The sequence below is a fragment of the Dinoponera quadriceps genome, unplaced genomic scaffold (genome assembly GCF_001313825.1).
Source record: "Dinoponera quadriceps isolate SergipeBrazil2010 unplaced genomic scaffold, ASM131382v1 scaffold3214, whole genome shotgun sequence".
Classification (NCBI taxonomy): Eukaryota; Metazoa; Arthropoda; class Insecta; order Hymenoptera; family Formicidae; genus Dinoponera; species Dinoponera quadriceps.
In genome coordinates, this window is record NW_014557442.1 from 37,699 (window position 1) to 53,869 (window position 16,171).

General features: G+C 32.5%; 1 protein-coding gene across 19 annotated transcripts in view; it reads left to right on the forward strand.

Moving 5' to 3' along the window:
* LOC106749092 (liprin-alpha-1) overlaps window positions 1–16,171 on the forward strand; it is a 48,803-nt gene that overhangs the window by 21,772 nt on the left and 10,860 nt on the right. For 12 of the 19 annotated variants that reach the window (XM_014628193.1, XM_014628186.1, XM_014628188.1 and 9 more), the window contains 9 exons: window positions 5,853–6,140; window positions 7,446–7,589; window positions 9,976–10,135; window positions 10,994–11,352; window positions 11,490–11,726; window positions 11,930–12,112; window positions 12,184–12,276; window positions 13,380–13,540; window positions 14,799–14,846. In XM_014628193.1, the coding sequence (XP_014483679.1) occupies window positions 5,853–6,140; window positions 7,446–7,589; window positions 9,976–10,135; window positions 10,994–11,352; window positions 11,490–11,726; window positions 11,930–12,112; window positions 12,184–12,276; window positions 13,380–13,540; window positions 14,799–14,846 (1,673 nt within the window). The remainder of the gene's footprint in view (window positions 1–5,852; window positions 6,141–7,445; window positions 7,590–9,975; window positions 10,136–10,993; window positions 11,353–11,489; window positions 11,727–11,929; window positions 12,113–12,183; window positions 12,277–13,379; window positions 13,541–14,798; window positions 14,847–16,171) is intronic. The other 7 variants (XM_014628200.1, XM_014628201.1, XM_014628203.1 and 4 more) reach the window with 4 other exon arrangements.

A 16,171-nucleotide genomic window follows, 5' to 3' on the forward strand; every position in this document is an offset into this window, starting at 1 on the left:
CACACACACACACACACACACACACACACACACACACACACACACACACACACACACACACACGAGTGTTTCATTTTAAATGATGCAGTCGATTAGTTTGAAAATAAAGCATTTTTGGAGAAAATGTTCCATATACAAGTTGTAGAGATTTAAGTAACGCATTACATAACAATAGTTTGAACTTGGACAGTATTGTTAAGGTCACATAAGAATTATTAGGGCTGTGCATAAGTTCTTGAGGTTTTTTGGCGTCTTTATTTATGTATATTAAAGAAACAATATATGCATGTTTAACACATTGCATGCGGATATATTTCGCCGCGGACTTACGCGTGTAGCGGGCATTTTTTCGTGAATTTCGCGGAAGTATTCAGTAAAATCGCAATAAATCGATAACTACTTCGTTTTTCTCAATGAAACTTTTTTTATTTTACACTTAAATATATGCTCTACGATTATTTAAAAAAAAAACGTACACATTTACAATGCCCATCGTATTTATACGATTCTCGCTCTCCAGCATAAATCTACTAAATACGTACTTTTACGTGACCCGCGCTCTAGTGATAGACTGCAAAAAACGTAAAAGTACGTTTCCCGCATGCAATGTGTCAATCAAAGTATTTTCCCTCACTTGCTACAATTTTAGACTATTTTTCAGGCAAAAGATGGATTCTTTGATTAAATATGACAGATCTTTCGATGCGAAAAATTTATCGACCTATTTTCGAACTTCAACCTCATTTCTATCGTAACCTTCAGGCCTCATAACTCGGAAAGTATCGAATAAAAAATAACTTTACTATAGTATTTTGAAAAGGTTTTGAGGTTAGCTGCGAGAATATGCAGTAAAAAATTAATTTCACTTAAAAATTTCAAACAAATTTTTATACGGCTAATATGGGTAATTTTTATATTAAAAAATTTTAAAGTAATTTTTATATGACCTTAAGAATGCTGTTAAAAGTCACGCTACATTTGCTACGTATAATGCGTCGTTTAGAACCTTACAGTTTTTATATGGAATTATTTTATATGGAAATATTTTTCCAAAAATGCTTTGTTTTCAAAATAAATGTATTACTTAAAATGAGACATTGTGTGTGTGTACGTGTGTGAGTGCGTTTATGAATATATAGTTATGTAATTCTACTTGATATCAATTACTCGATTGATCGTTAACGCTACAGAACGTGTAATCGTAAACTATCTTTTTGTTGACATGATATTTTTAGTGATAGCATGTTATGGAATGGGTGATAAATATTCGTATTAAACATTTTATATTTGCATGACTAGTGAATAAGTAAGAATGGATTTTGTCTCTATGAGAGAACATAATGAGTTACTTAATGATTTTGGTGGGTTTTCGGGTAGTAAATCTACGTCGAAAAATATTCGTTGCGTGTCTAATTTTTTCATCCAAAAAAATACGCCTTATTATTAAATATATAAGTCTATATGAAATTTTAAGCGATCTGTATAACGCTATCTCTATGTCTTTAAAAGCAGTTCTTAATATTTCATCATGTTTACTGGGACATTGTGTATCCATTGTGTCCACAAAAACACATACAGATGCACAAACACTTTCCTTTTCTTTTTCTCACTCTCTTTTTCTTATATATAGTAAATAATAACATTTGAGAATTTTGAAAAAAAATGTAAAAACCTAAAAAGACATCATAAATGTAAAAAATATTCCAAGTATGTTTTTTGCTTTGACAGAAATAAAGTCCTTTAATAATTTTCTTTACAAAAATTATCTAATTATCTAAAAGAGATTATTAAAAATAATTTTTAGGAAAGATATAAATACATTTTTTGTAAAAATTGCAAGAAAAAAATATTACCAAATTATATTGTAAAAAAGTTATGAAACTATAAAAAAATCAAGTATACAAGGCATATTACACTTTCGCCGCATTATTTTTTAACATTTTTGCAAAATTTGATGATGTAAATTATAAAAAATGCCGAGAATATAAAAAATGAAACATTGATAATATGTGAATATAATGAATTTATAGATATAGCCATTTGTTTCATTCTTTAATGCAGTGCAATAATTATATCGAAAGCAAAATTATACTGAACTTCAGCTGAATATTTGAATTAAATGCCCAACAGCAGCAATATCCTTGGCGCGCCTATTTGTTGCAAAAAGCAATGCATTCTTAATTTTTAATGTACACTGTCAGATCAGCAAATATCACACACAAAATTATTTTACTAAATTATATTGTATATATATTTTTTATTAATTAATGAGTGATCAATTAATTTTACGTAACTTTTACGTAACGTAAATATAATGGATCTCTAATAATAAAGTATTTTAATATAATAGAGCATTTAATAAATAATATAGCAATATTTTTAATAACGGTTCATTTTCACTCTTAAATTTCATAGCTTACCTCCATTATTATATTATAGTTTATATGCATATCATAGTTAGCTCTTAAAAAATATACCTTATATTCTACTTATGGTATCAGAAGAAAATATAATTACATATATTGTTATATTATATAAATATTTTAAATTTACATATTTTCTCTAAATAGTGAATAATTAGATTTTACTTCTTTTTAATTAAAATGAATGTAGAAAAATTATGAATATTTATACTGCGTTCGTGTTAACCCGATATATTGATTTTTTAATTATTTATGTATGTTATTGGGTTGGGAGGAAAGTAATGTCGTATTTTCCCGATAGGTGACTTTAGTGTGTTTTACTAGAAAGAAATTTCAATTTAGATGGTGTAAGATGGCATGCTGATATTCTGACACTTCTAAATGTTATTTAGTGTATGGAGAATGTGTATTGAACCGTTTGTCTTCACTTGAGATCGAGAGAAAAATTGAACAAACAGCTGTATTTTCGTTGTTTGACGCTGTTTTACTTCCGTAAAAGGAAAAACGTGACTCAAATGAAAGAGAAAATATGTGCTGTGTATGGAGATGTCGTAACAGAATATATGTGCCAGAGATGGTTTATGAAATTAACGCTGGTGATGCAACACTCGAAAATAAGAAACGCTCTAGTCGACCGGCTGTTGCTGATGACAACCAAATCAAGACTTTAATCGAGAATAATCAACGCAACGTGGGAGATTGCCGAGATATCTCCACTTATTGCATACAAACGTCATCGAGCATTTGCATAAGCTGGAATACATGAATACAGATACATGGATCGTCTTGATGTCTGGGTAGTACATAATTTGTCTGAAAAAATGTATTAATCGCATTTCCATCTGCGATTCGTTACTTAAACGCAACGGAAACTACTCACTTTTTAAACGAATTGTGATCGTGGACAATGAAAAGTGGGTTATTTACAATAACGCAGTGCTCAAGCGGTTTTGGGGAAAATGTTCAAAAAAGACCACTTCAATGATCAGTTCAATGGTTCTTACGGAGAAGGTCATACTGTGTATTTGGTGGGACTGGCGTGGTGTGGTATATTATAAGCTCCTTCCAAAGAACGGCTTAATTCGGACGGTGCCCAATCGGACAAACTGAAGGAAGCCATTGTAGAAAGACGCCCAGAACTGGTTAACAGAAAGGGTTTGTTTTATTCCATCAGGACAACGCCAGACCTCGTGCTTCTTCAACTATCCGAGAGAAAATATTGCAACTCAGCCGGGATGTGTTACCGCACCCAACATATTCACCAAACATTGCTCCTTTGGATTACTACTTGTTCCGATCCTTCCTTAATGGTAAGACGTTCACTTCTTTGGAGGACTGCAAAAACTTTCAGCAATTTTTCGCTGAGAAAACACCCGAATTCTACGCGCGAGGAATTACGCAGTTGCCCGAAAGATGACAAAAGATTATAGGAAACAACGGCCGTCACATTACTGATTGAAGTTGTTTTTACATATAAATAAACTTCCTCCGATTTTTTAGCTAAAAATATGATATTATCTTTCTTCTCAACCCAATAATAAGATTAAGTTTGGAGAAGGTATACATGTTTCCGTTATCATCGAAAGCATTTGTAAGAAGTCTATAAAGTCTATGAAGAAACTGCGTTAATTACTCTAGAACAATTGGAAAGTAGTTTGCGCATTTTAGATTTAATGATTTTAACCTATTTTAGATTTAATGATTTTAACCTGGAAATAAGCCACGTTTTGAACATCTGATAATAGCATGATAATAGCAATGATGATTTAATCGTCAATTTAATTACTTCAAATTAAAAAATTTTTTTGAAAAAATCGCACAGAAGTGAACATTACATACTGAGGTGTAATTGTTCGTTTAAAAAAGCTTGGTTTATACTGTAAAATTCAATGTTTAGTTGTCGCATATTCTCACAGAGAACAAATTGGATCGCATCTCCATAGTCAATCCTAATTTCATCTGTAAAAAATGCCGAAAGTCGGACTGAATGTGGGTTCTCTTCCTTTAACACGTTGACTGCCACGGAACTTTTCACGATTCTGGTCTAAAAAGCCAATTTGATTTAATCAAGTAATGAAGCGACGAGATAACTCGTAGTTGGCGTCCTGGGCAAGTAAACAACCCACGAGATATCTCGTAATTGGCAGTCAACGTGTTAATTTATTATTTCATTCTGCTATTTTTGAGTAACATAAAAGGTCTTTCAATTATCAGTAGACCTACAGGGAATACCACTTTAAAAATTGCATCAACAATAGTACCTCATGGGTAACGTGGAAAACTACTGGAAACAAGTTCACGCGTTGTACGTTAGTGAGCCTCGCGTGAGTTGCCCGCACTAGGCGGAGCGAGCTGAAAAGTGTGAAGATTTTGCCGAGCTCTGCTCTAGAACACATTTCCTGCGAGTTCCGATTTCATCACACTGGGTGTAGTGACAGCTACTTTCAACTATTAATAACTCCTTGAAAAGTGGATATTTATTAGACATATTTAATTTAAAAGCTAGAATATCAAGAACATGTGTCAGTGTAATTACGATTAGCGTTTAAAAAAAGTTAATTTTGGAAAAGCCCCTATAAATATTCTAAAAAATGCTATTTGCTTTAAAAACCATTTTTTTTTTAATAAAGCCGTATTGTATAAAAAGAATAATCATTTTTTTAAAGATAAAGGATATCATTTTTTAGAAAAAATAAAAAACAATGACAAAAGCACCTATGTCATACTTGGGTATACCGCACGCATTTAAGATTGATTTCAATGGCGCCCTCTACATCTAAATAGTAGATGAGACTGTAGTGCAGCACGGAGAGTAATGGAGAGAAAATAGAAGATTTTCCCCTTCCAATTTCAATCACCAACCTTTCGTTATATAGAAACAGCGAGCATTTCAATAACAGTACGGGTGATACACCCACGTATGGTATTCTCCAGTTTAATTACGAGTGTTATTGGATGTAGTTTGCAAATATGGGTGCAATATATGCTACATGGACCGCTTATTTCAGAGATCGATATTGTAAATAATAAGGTATATTAAATAAAAGACTCGAACACATATCGAGTATTTTTCGATATAGATTCATCATGCTAAGACCTGCCAAAATCAAAGGATAATTTATCGTCTCCTTATATACGTCAACATATATATTTCTCATTTAAAAAGCTTTGCCGTTTCCTCAATATTTTTTAATTCTCATAAACGCGGGACAGATACTAAAAACGATGAAAACATATTTGCGTGTACCAATAACAGCGTATCGCAAATTCGTCGAGTTTTTAACATCATACGGACACGTAATTATAAGAAAATTACAAGAATTGTGTATTTGAATTATGTAATGATCATAATTGCTATAGAGTATACAAGTAGTTTGATGATATTTCGGATACAGCCAACCCTATAACATAATGTAAATGTTATTTCAGAGTTCAGAATTAAGTACATGGCAACGACGAGTAGCCGAACTGAGCGGACGAGTTACCGAATTGGAAGAAACGTTGTCTAAAACGCAAAAGGACCTTCTTAAAACTCAAGAAACAAATGTCAAGCTGCAAAGAGATCTACGGGAGAATGCGGCACAAAAAAAGGACCAAGAAGAACGAATAGCAACTCTAGAAAAACGATATCTTAATGCTCAACGAGAGTCCACTAGTCTTCACGATCTTAATGAGAAATTAGAACAAGAATTACAGCATAAGAAAGCTCAACTAAAGGTACTACATTTATATTATATCTTTATCATACAGGTTTCCTTGAGGAAGATATGGACAAAATTCCAACGGAATGTGCAATTAAAAGTGCACATTTTAAAATTTATTAACACGTTCGTTATCACGATTTACTTGAAAAATTCTGCCCACGGGATTATATATTGTATATAATATTGTATTTGTTTTCGTGTAAGACAGACTTATAAGGAAAGGCACGGAAGTGTTCCTCTCAGATTTTGATAATATGTCCGATATATAAGATCCGATATCCGATAAATCTATATAAACGAATTTAAATTATATTTCTCCAATGTCATATTTCATATATTGTATAACTTATCAGATTATTACTTGCACTTGAATCTGTTTCCGTATTGGCTGCCACTAGCTTGCATTAGTTTTCTTTTCATCTTTTTCTCGAAATTTGCTGAAAAAAAAAAAAGAGGAAAAAAATACTAGTGCAAACTAATGCAGCTTAGGAACACAAAACAGACCCTTGATTAGATATTAATTCGTCAAAAATATAGTAATTAATCGATTATTTTCGATGTTTTTAGGAAAAAAATCGATTGTACAAAATTGATATTTTTGATTATCGATTATTCGGCGGTTGATGCTTTTCTTTTGCCAATGCCCATCCTTAATCAAAAGTAACCCATCCACGGTTCTAGGAAGGAGCCGAATTGCCGCGGTTCCAGTGTTAAGAAATATTCATTTATTATACCATAATTTTAATCGAAGTATCAACTTCTTATTATTACAATAATTCCGGATCTATTGCGTCCTCTTCCCGGCAAAATAAACAGCAATATTTATAGCATCAGAATATCGCTGCAATATTGCTGCAATTTTCACGGCATTAGATGATCTTTTATATACTGACACAAAATGCTTGTTATATGAAGACGTATCTTATCGTATTTATTCTAGTCATGATCTAGACGATATATGTCGAAATATGTCTATCTGAGTAAAAACAAAAATTAGAGATATCGCTCTAATTTTAAGGAACATATATAAAAATTATCAATTTTAGTTGCAAATATCTTAGCTCTCGAATGTTCAATTTCTTCTTCTTGCAAGATTACAGTTAGATAATATTTCAGTGTATATGTAGTGCAAATTTCATCGAATTCTTATCAAACGAATTCTTATCAAACTCATTTTGCTTTACAACTTCCTTGAATAGAGTTCGGAATTTTGAGTGAATACGTGAAATCGGAAGATATTCTTGTGGGTCATTTTATAGTTGTAAAAAAAACATCATGTCTTTTATTTATTATTATTAATTAAAATATATGTTACAAGCTTCAAGAGGAGAAAATAGCGGCTATACAGGAGAAATTAGAACTTGCGGAACAGAAATTAGCTCAATATGCTAAGCTACCAGAAATGGAAGAACAATTGAAGCAAAGGATGGAGGCTCTGACGCAGGTGAGGAGGCCCAACCAGGTACGCAGGGGAATCACATCACATCACATCGCCAATTTCTCCTTTTTATTCCTCTGCACTTTTACTGACGTTTCTCAGGTGCAAATTGTATCTAAAGAGCTTATCTTTTTGTTAATATGCATCGTTATGGCGAAATGTTCTTATTACATTTAAGTTGATTTCAGATACTCGAAAAAATGATTTCTTGCTGCTCTATGTTCTGTATTGCTCTATGTACAATATATGATAACAGCATATTTGGCGTACATAATATGGATCGGATATACTTGATTTGCACAGCAGTGTGTTCTTATAATTCTTACGAAATATATAAATTGCTTAAACACAAATTGATCTTTTAGAATTTACTTGCATTGGAAATTTAATTATATTTGTTACATGAAAATTCAATGATTTAATTACTTTAACTCTCTTGAGGAATTACATGTAGAAATTAATTTATTATTTTCAATTAAAATTTTTACATGTCACAAGAAAAATTGTATAATTTTAAGTCAAGAAGATTGAGAATATACTTATTATATTTAAGTCTTAAAAGTGAATATTATATTTAGTAATTTCCTTCTCTCTCTAAATGGAGTAAATTCAACCAATTAAAATTTAAACGAAGGGTTTAANGGTTTAATATTTTGTGTACAACAATTAAAGTGGATCTGTAATAAGATTTGTCAATTAACGCAGATTGTTGTAATGTTCATGATAATTGAAGAAATTACAAGACAAAACAAGCTAGGCTATTAAAATCGATATTAGTTAATCTGTGAAAATCAATAACAAATCACAAATCGTTATGTACTGAGTTGCAAAAAGGTTTAGACATGATGAAGTTGAAAACGAAATGTCCCGAAGTATTCATAGTCGCATCTTATATATAAATCGTCTTAAGTTCATTTTCAGATGTACGGCTCGTTTCATTGATTATGAAACATCTGAAGGTGAACTTAAGACAGTCTTAAATATAAGATCCAACTATAAATACTGATCTAAGAGTCGTTAATCGATGAAGGAACGTAGTGATATTTTTGAATCGCTCTATATAGTATTTATTTATATGAAATGATCCAGAATTGGTGACTAATATTATTATAGCAAAAATAGTCTCGAAATTTAAACAATTTCTCTCCACTTTTTTATTCTAAGCAATAGTATATGGAATATAAGAGTTTAAAGTCGACTAATTAGAAACTGTGTTTAAATGGACATCCGTCTGTAAATAGCGGGTACGATGGTCTTAATGATCGCATTCATGTGCTTATTGGTAGACGTTAAACAAACAGTTGTTTTGCTTACGATCGCAGACTTAAAAGTTAATTTTTTTTTTTCAATATATTTTGATATATTGAAATCCAATATCCAATACATATATACATATTATAGTCACTCACCGAGTGCTAAATAAATTTGTATACTGGAGCATATTATGATATAAAGAAATTACATATAATTTAGAATATGAAATGAAACAAAATATACGATAAAATAAATTAAATAAAAAACCTTCGATAAATTAAATTAAGAGAAATTTTGACCAACTTCCTACTATTCAAAATTAGGAACGAACGTATTTACGTGTTAGTCAACATAATCTAACTGAACGGCAGTGGAGTATTTTAGAAATAATGCATAAAAACAGTGTGCATTAAACTACTTTCTTTGGCATAAATATTATTTAAATATTTCTTACATAGACTCTTACGTAGTGGGTTTGTGAAAGAAATTTCAAAGAATTTTTCTTTTCATCGAAATTTCCAAAGCATGATGCACGTACACGGTAGTGCAACCTTGTTTAAAATAATTGCTAGCCACTGTCCTCCCAACTAATTACAGTTGCAGAACATAGCATTTAAGAACAAAGAAAAACACCTACTCGGAATTAAGAAATCGCCAGGGATTCGAGCACTTTACATGTTTGAAAATTCTTATGTATATTTGAAGTATATTTTTTTACTTTTGTATGGTATTCTGGTATTTTATTGTATAAAAATAACACGCATATAGAGGACTATCAGGTGAATATTCCTGAAGTTAAACGTAACGATCGTTAGTTGTAGGACTCTTTGAGTACTAAAGAAGCAAGAAGAAAATTACAGACATAGTGCTCGAAAGTCTCCTATGCAAATAAAATTCGAAATTAGACAATAGAATATTCATTTGAAATTAGATAATAAATACAAGAAAAATAGAGTTAAATCTAAAACTATCATTCTGAACATGCGATAAGGTGTTAAAGTTAAAGTTAAAGTTATAATTAATTCTAATGCAATCAGAGTGCCGCTATCTTCTTAATATGGGAATACGAAAAAGCATCTTTACTTTAGTGTATGTGACTTTCTCTCTGTAAAATTGATAATATTGTAAATAATTAAATTTGCATAAAACATTTAAGCAGGCTCAAGAGAGGCATGGTAGCGCAGAAGATAGAATACAAAGACTGGAAACGCAATTAGAAGAAAAGAATGCGGAAGTGATGCGTGTTAACCAACGGCTTAAAATGAACGAGGAGCATAATACGCGTCTTAGTGCAACAGTCGATAAACTTTTATCTGGTAATATATATATATATATATATATATATATATATATATACATATATATATATATACATATAATGTTAATATTACATAAATGTATTTATTATTATTATTATATGTTATGTTATTATTTGTTTATTGTTCACTTATATATGTCTGCAAATTCAAGGCATAACGCTCATGTAGAATAGATCAAACAGGGAATTCATATACTATTTTACAAATTTTGCAAATTGCATTTTATATTGGGACGTCTAAGCAGCCGAGGCTGGTATAATATAAATGTCTGTGGGTATAGGATAGACTCTGTAAATATACCTGAATAAAAATATCATCTAGCTTGTATAAGAAAAATGTGTTACTTCATAGATCTCATAGGAAATAGGAAATATCTTGTTTCATAGATCTCAGCTGATGGATATTAGTTGATGATAAAAATATACCGTAATAAGCACCGTATGCTGTAGGGTTGAGATATCTTTCTCACGCAAGCTGGAAACTATTTTTCTTTATACATGCTTACAGAGTCCGTTCTACCACTTTCCTGTGCATTCATTCTCTTATAATTTAATTATTTAATTTCACAATACTTATTAAAGATTAATTCTTTAATAAGTATTGTGAAATTTGTAAAATAGTCTTTGACCTGTCACTATTTGATTCATTTTATTTCTATACGAGCGTTGCGCGCGCGCGCGCGCGCGCGCGCGTGTGTGTGTGTGTGTGTGTGTGTGTGTGTGTGATATTTTGAATACTAAACCTTGTATGATATTTCTACCATATTAGACTTTTGCGATTTCACAATTATACAATAAACAATATGATTTGTTCGAGAATTTGAATTTGAACGACCAACTTTAAATTTTCCTTTAGAATCTAATGAAAGATTGCAAATGCATCTGAACGAGAGGATGCAATGGTTGGAAGAGAAGAATGGGCTTACTCAGGAACTCGAGAAAACGAGGAAAGTGGCAGAGGATTTGCAGAATGAAAAGGCCGACATCGTTAAGGAATTGGGGAAAGCGCGCTTAGAAATTGACAACGTTAAGAGACAGATGCTCCAGCAGGAGATCGCATTTAATATTCAGCAGACGGATGCTTTAACCAGAAGTTTATCGCCGAATGCTGTGGATCCAGGTTCTTTTTCAAGGAGCGCGAGTCACGGTAGTTTCGATGCGCATTCGTTACCCAGAAGAAGCGGCAAACGATCCATCGAAGAAGACTCATCAAAGGTATTGTATATCACGTGTGCATGAAAAAATAATAAAAAACTATTTCTTGGGCTATATTTATCTCGCTTGCGATTGTGTATATATTTAAGAATAAAACTGAATGTAATATGTTAAGTTAAGTAAGTTGCTTTTTATAGAATTACGTGGCACGGACTCTGGCGGAGCAGGAGTGGGAAAAGCTACAGCAAGCGCATGTACTTGCTAACGTACAGCAAGCATTTGATGTTTCGAGTGATGCAGAGGGGGATAATGAAAGTATATTTAGTTGTGCGGCTGATGTAATTAGTCCTACCGGTCATACGGATGCCCAAACACTAGCGTTAATGTTGCAAGAACAATTAGATGCTATTAATAACGAAATTAGATTGATACAGGTATAATAAAAGTTATATTACATTACATATTATTATTTTATTACAAATTAATAGAAAACACGATGGGATGTATTGTCTTAAATCTAACGTCTCTTACATACAGATCTTTTTTTAATTAATTTAAAGTTCCTAATATTTTATGCGTCTTATTTATTCGCAATTTCATATGCATCTTGAATTTAATTTCACACATCATCTTGCAGGAAGAGAAGCAGAGTACGGAAGCACGCGCGGAAGAATTAGAATCTCGCGTCGGCAGCCTCGAACACATGAATTTGTTAGCGAGGGGTCGAAGCCTCGAACGAGCCTCGCCACCACTAAGCGGGCGATCTACTCCAAAATCACACCATAGTCCTAATAGGGATTACTTACACAAGTACCACACTGTTAGTATAATCATTTTACTGCTTATTTATATTGTTTATATTATATTTGTTTTATATTCTTTTCTATGCAGGCACCCGCGTCAATGTCTCCGGCACATTTACATCAGTATGCAGCTTCTTTAACTAGTCCAGGCCAATTGTCGGAATCTCTTCCTGCCAGTCAGGTTTGTACCTCAATTTAATAAATATTAATTCGGCTGTACCTCAATTTAATAAATATTAAGTCGGCTGTATCTCAATTTAATAAATATTAATGGATAGGGTAATTTGTCACATCTGCTAAATAAGGATGGAAATTGCACGATTTCTGAGTAATCTTTATTCACGCGTTCACTGCTAGTATCACACATATGTGACGCACCGATTTCTCAAATTTCAAGTTTATCTTTGTTCAAAATTTTCAATGCTAGTGAATACATTCGTTATTAATGCATAATCAACAAAAGTTTTTAAAAACGTTTTTAAAAATATTTAAGAAACATTTTTAAATATATAAAAAAAAAAACGTTGAAAATAATGGATTAAGTCTTTTTTCTTTAGTTACAGTGTCACAGACTCTGTCTCAGTGTGCTAGCAGAAATGTAATATAATTTAATGGCGGACTATGATAGTAGGCTGACGTGGCAAAAACCGAACAGGATCTGTCGTTTTAATGTATTTAAATGGAACGTATTTCAGATTCTATTCGCTTTCTACTGCCAATCTGCTGTTAGAGTCTGTCAGTAGATTCTGTCGATAGACCATCAGCAGATTGCGAACACTATGGATTTGTTGACAGATCCTGCTCGAATGTGTCGCCAATTTGTCGTGAGACTGCCAACAGGTTGCTGAGTTGATTGGTTACTGTTGCCCAATGTTTGATTAACGTTAATAAACAGTAAATCAACCAATTTGTGTTGCACTGAGAAAAGTCTGATAATAGTTAACAAATGCATTTAATTGAGGGGGGCGGGGCTTATTGCTGACACAGATGGCACCGGATTTATCTTCACCGATCTTAGAGCGAATTTGACACCAACTTGGCAATAATTTGCTATCAATTTACTTACCAGTGTCTGATATCGCGTCTGTAAAATGACTCCTCTTTTAAAACAATGTAATCATCAACGATTCGACGAACTTTTGCAATCTTCTAATGACGCGTACAGTATAATAATGTTTATATGCATATATTACAAAGTTATTTTTACATATAAGAGAATAATTTCTATCTACAGAATATTTGGTATATAAAGAAATTTGATAATATTTTCCATCCATCACACAGTTGCAGTTATCAGGAGAAGAGTTACATTCTGTTAGTGAGAGAGATAGTACCGGAGGTGCGGGAAGTGGTGGTAGTGAAGCGGCTTCTCCCTTAACAGCCAGGTCCCTTAGATTGGAACGAGTCGTTCAAGCACTGGCGCACAGTCAGGAGGAGCTCAGAAGGTATTTTCCGTTATTGTTCTAGCTTTTGATTCCGATCAATTTCACTATTATCCTATTATAAACGCATTCTTATATCTTCTATATATGCATTCTTTCGTAGTATTTATACCCAACGCAACTGTAAAATTATTTTCAATGTTGCGACACGATCAAATCTCTGAACTTTATGACATTTAAAATACTTGTTTAATTTGGCTGCCAAGTTAGTGCCGCGTTCGTCATGGAATTCCTTTCCAACTTGTTTTATGAACGTTCCAGTTCATTTTGCAGAGAGAAGTTGGTCCTAAAAGTGAACTGGAGTATTCACGAAATATATAAGAAACAAATGCCCACGAAAGATGCGGTACTAAACTGGAAACCAAATCAAACATTTCTCCACTGCGAAAAGCTAAATTAGTAGATTTAAAACATCTTACAATCAGAATTTCATTATGTGTTGAACGATAAATATTATCGCTTTGATCTTTACACGATGTGATAATATTACGTTTTGATCTTTACACGATGTGGGGAAACCTTATTAATACATGTAATCTCTATTGCAATCTTAACTCCTTAACCTACAACTACGTGTGAGACACGTAGTCTTGTATTCGGGCCAAAACTGATTATTATGGGCCTGGCCCGTGGTACATCGGTCGGGCCAAATGTAAATATCACGGGCATGGCCCGTGGTGCGACGGTCGCAACAGCATCAAAATTAAGGCCATCAAAACCTTGTAAAGTTTGCACGAAAAATAAAAAACGTAATGGAACAACGTGGGAGTGCAAGAGGTGCAATGTTCCATCACATGTACCAGTATGTTTCGAACGATATCACACCATTGAAGATTATTAATTTTTTGTTATTGATTTTTGTATAAATGCTAATTACGTGAATTGCTAATTTATTCAGGAATTGCAGATAAATGTTATTGATTTATGTTATATTTTAGTGATTGATAATAAACCTTTTGTGGTATATCTATTACAATTATTACATCAGGTTGTAATTACTTATCAAATATTCCACAAAATTAAACCAGTTGTATCTTACACATGTATTTACATTCCATAAGTCGTGCGGTACAACTTAGGACCGATTTGCCGAACCGTGGAATGGTTCGAAGGCTGCGCGATCTTGTTTACGTTTTGGACCCAGGCTGTTGGAACGTAAATCGTAGGTTAAGGGGTTAATTATATATGCAAAATGAAATTAGTTAAAGTTTATTATTCTTTCTTATAAGTTGTGTCTATTTTTCATTGTTTGTGCTGTCAGACGTACAGGACAGAGCGGATTTCCGAGCAGTGGTTTCCCCACGCACAGGTTAACTAAATATACTAATACTGCATGTAAGCTGCATTATAGGTCGCTGTAAACGACATACTTGAATGATTTTTATGGGCATGAAAACGAATAACTTTGAAGTCAGCCCAATTTATGTTAACGGCGCCTGCTTATCATCAAGCAATACTGCTTACTTAAAAAGATGAGCATTTTGCTCAGAAATACAATGTTTAAAGTGTATTATTTCGGCATACCCGCAATTTCTGTTATCGAGCATAATGGCACAGATAAAGTACCTGATCATTTCGACAAACCAAGATATCGAAGAAAATTAAAATTTATTAATTTCTTCTCACTAGTTTGCACATTCAAAAACTTGACCAATTTATGATAAACATTGCGGTCTGACAAGAAAAAACACACGGAAGTGTCTTCCTTCGATTTTGATGAGCTTATGATATGTTGAAATCTAGACCAAAATAGGGTATACGTTTTTTCATACGTATTTATACGCGAAATACCCTTTTGAAAAAAATTGGTTTAAGAAAAGTCGAATGGTTTCAAGAGTACAATGACATACGTACAATTATATATGGCGTAATATTAAATTATGTTTTTATACATGCTCTTATAAAAAATATTCAAAGTGTCTACTGTCTGGAAAAACGTGGAAACCTGGAATTCTTAAGGAACTTATGAAAGTATGTATAAAAAAAGATGTTCCTTATCCTGTTATAGATTTTAACATATTACAAGCTCATAAAAATCGGAAATTATACTTCCTACATTTCCTTATTAGATAAATGAAGAAACTTATGGAACCGAGAGTATTTACTTCCATGTGCACAAAATTCCGATCTCATAGATTTATGCCCATTTCTACCAATTTCGGTTTAAAGAGTAATAAATGGTGCTGATTTGTTTCAACCAGCATTGCGTCTTTTATATTTAATTAAACTTATAATCAGGGATCTGGACGGAATGAAAATATAGATCCGATTCCAGTCTATTAAAATATTTGATTAAGATTTCAATTTCCTGGATAATGAAAATACCGGTACCGTTTAAATTACGGTTTTTTTCGGTTCCTATTCTATAAAGTTGTTTCTTTACTGAAATTTGTATTGATTTAAATTATATATATATATATATATATACAGGGTGTCCCAGACCACCCGTCTCACCCGATTTTTTCGTAAACTCGACATTTTAAAGAAAAATGTTTCAGACAAAAGTTTTGTGACTTCGAGGGACACATAAGATGGTGTCATTGGTTTGACCTTAGATAGTCGTTTGAAGATCACGTGAAGGTCACCTTTAATTTCTTAAATGGAAACCCCCATTTTTCAATGCATATTCTTGTA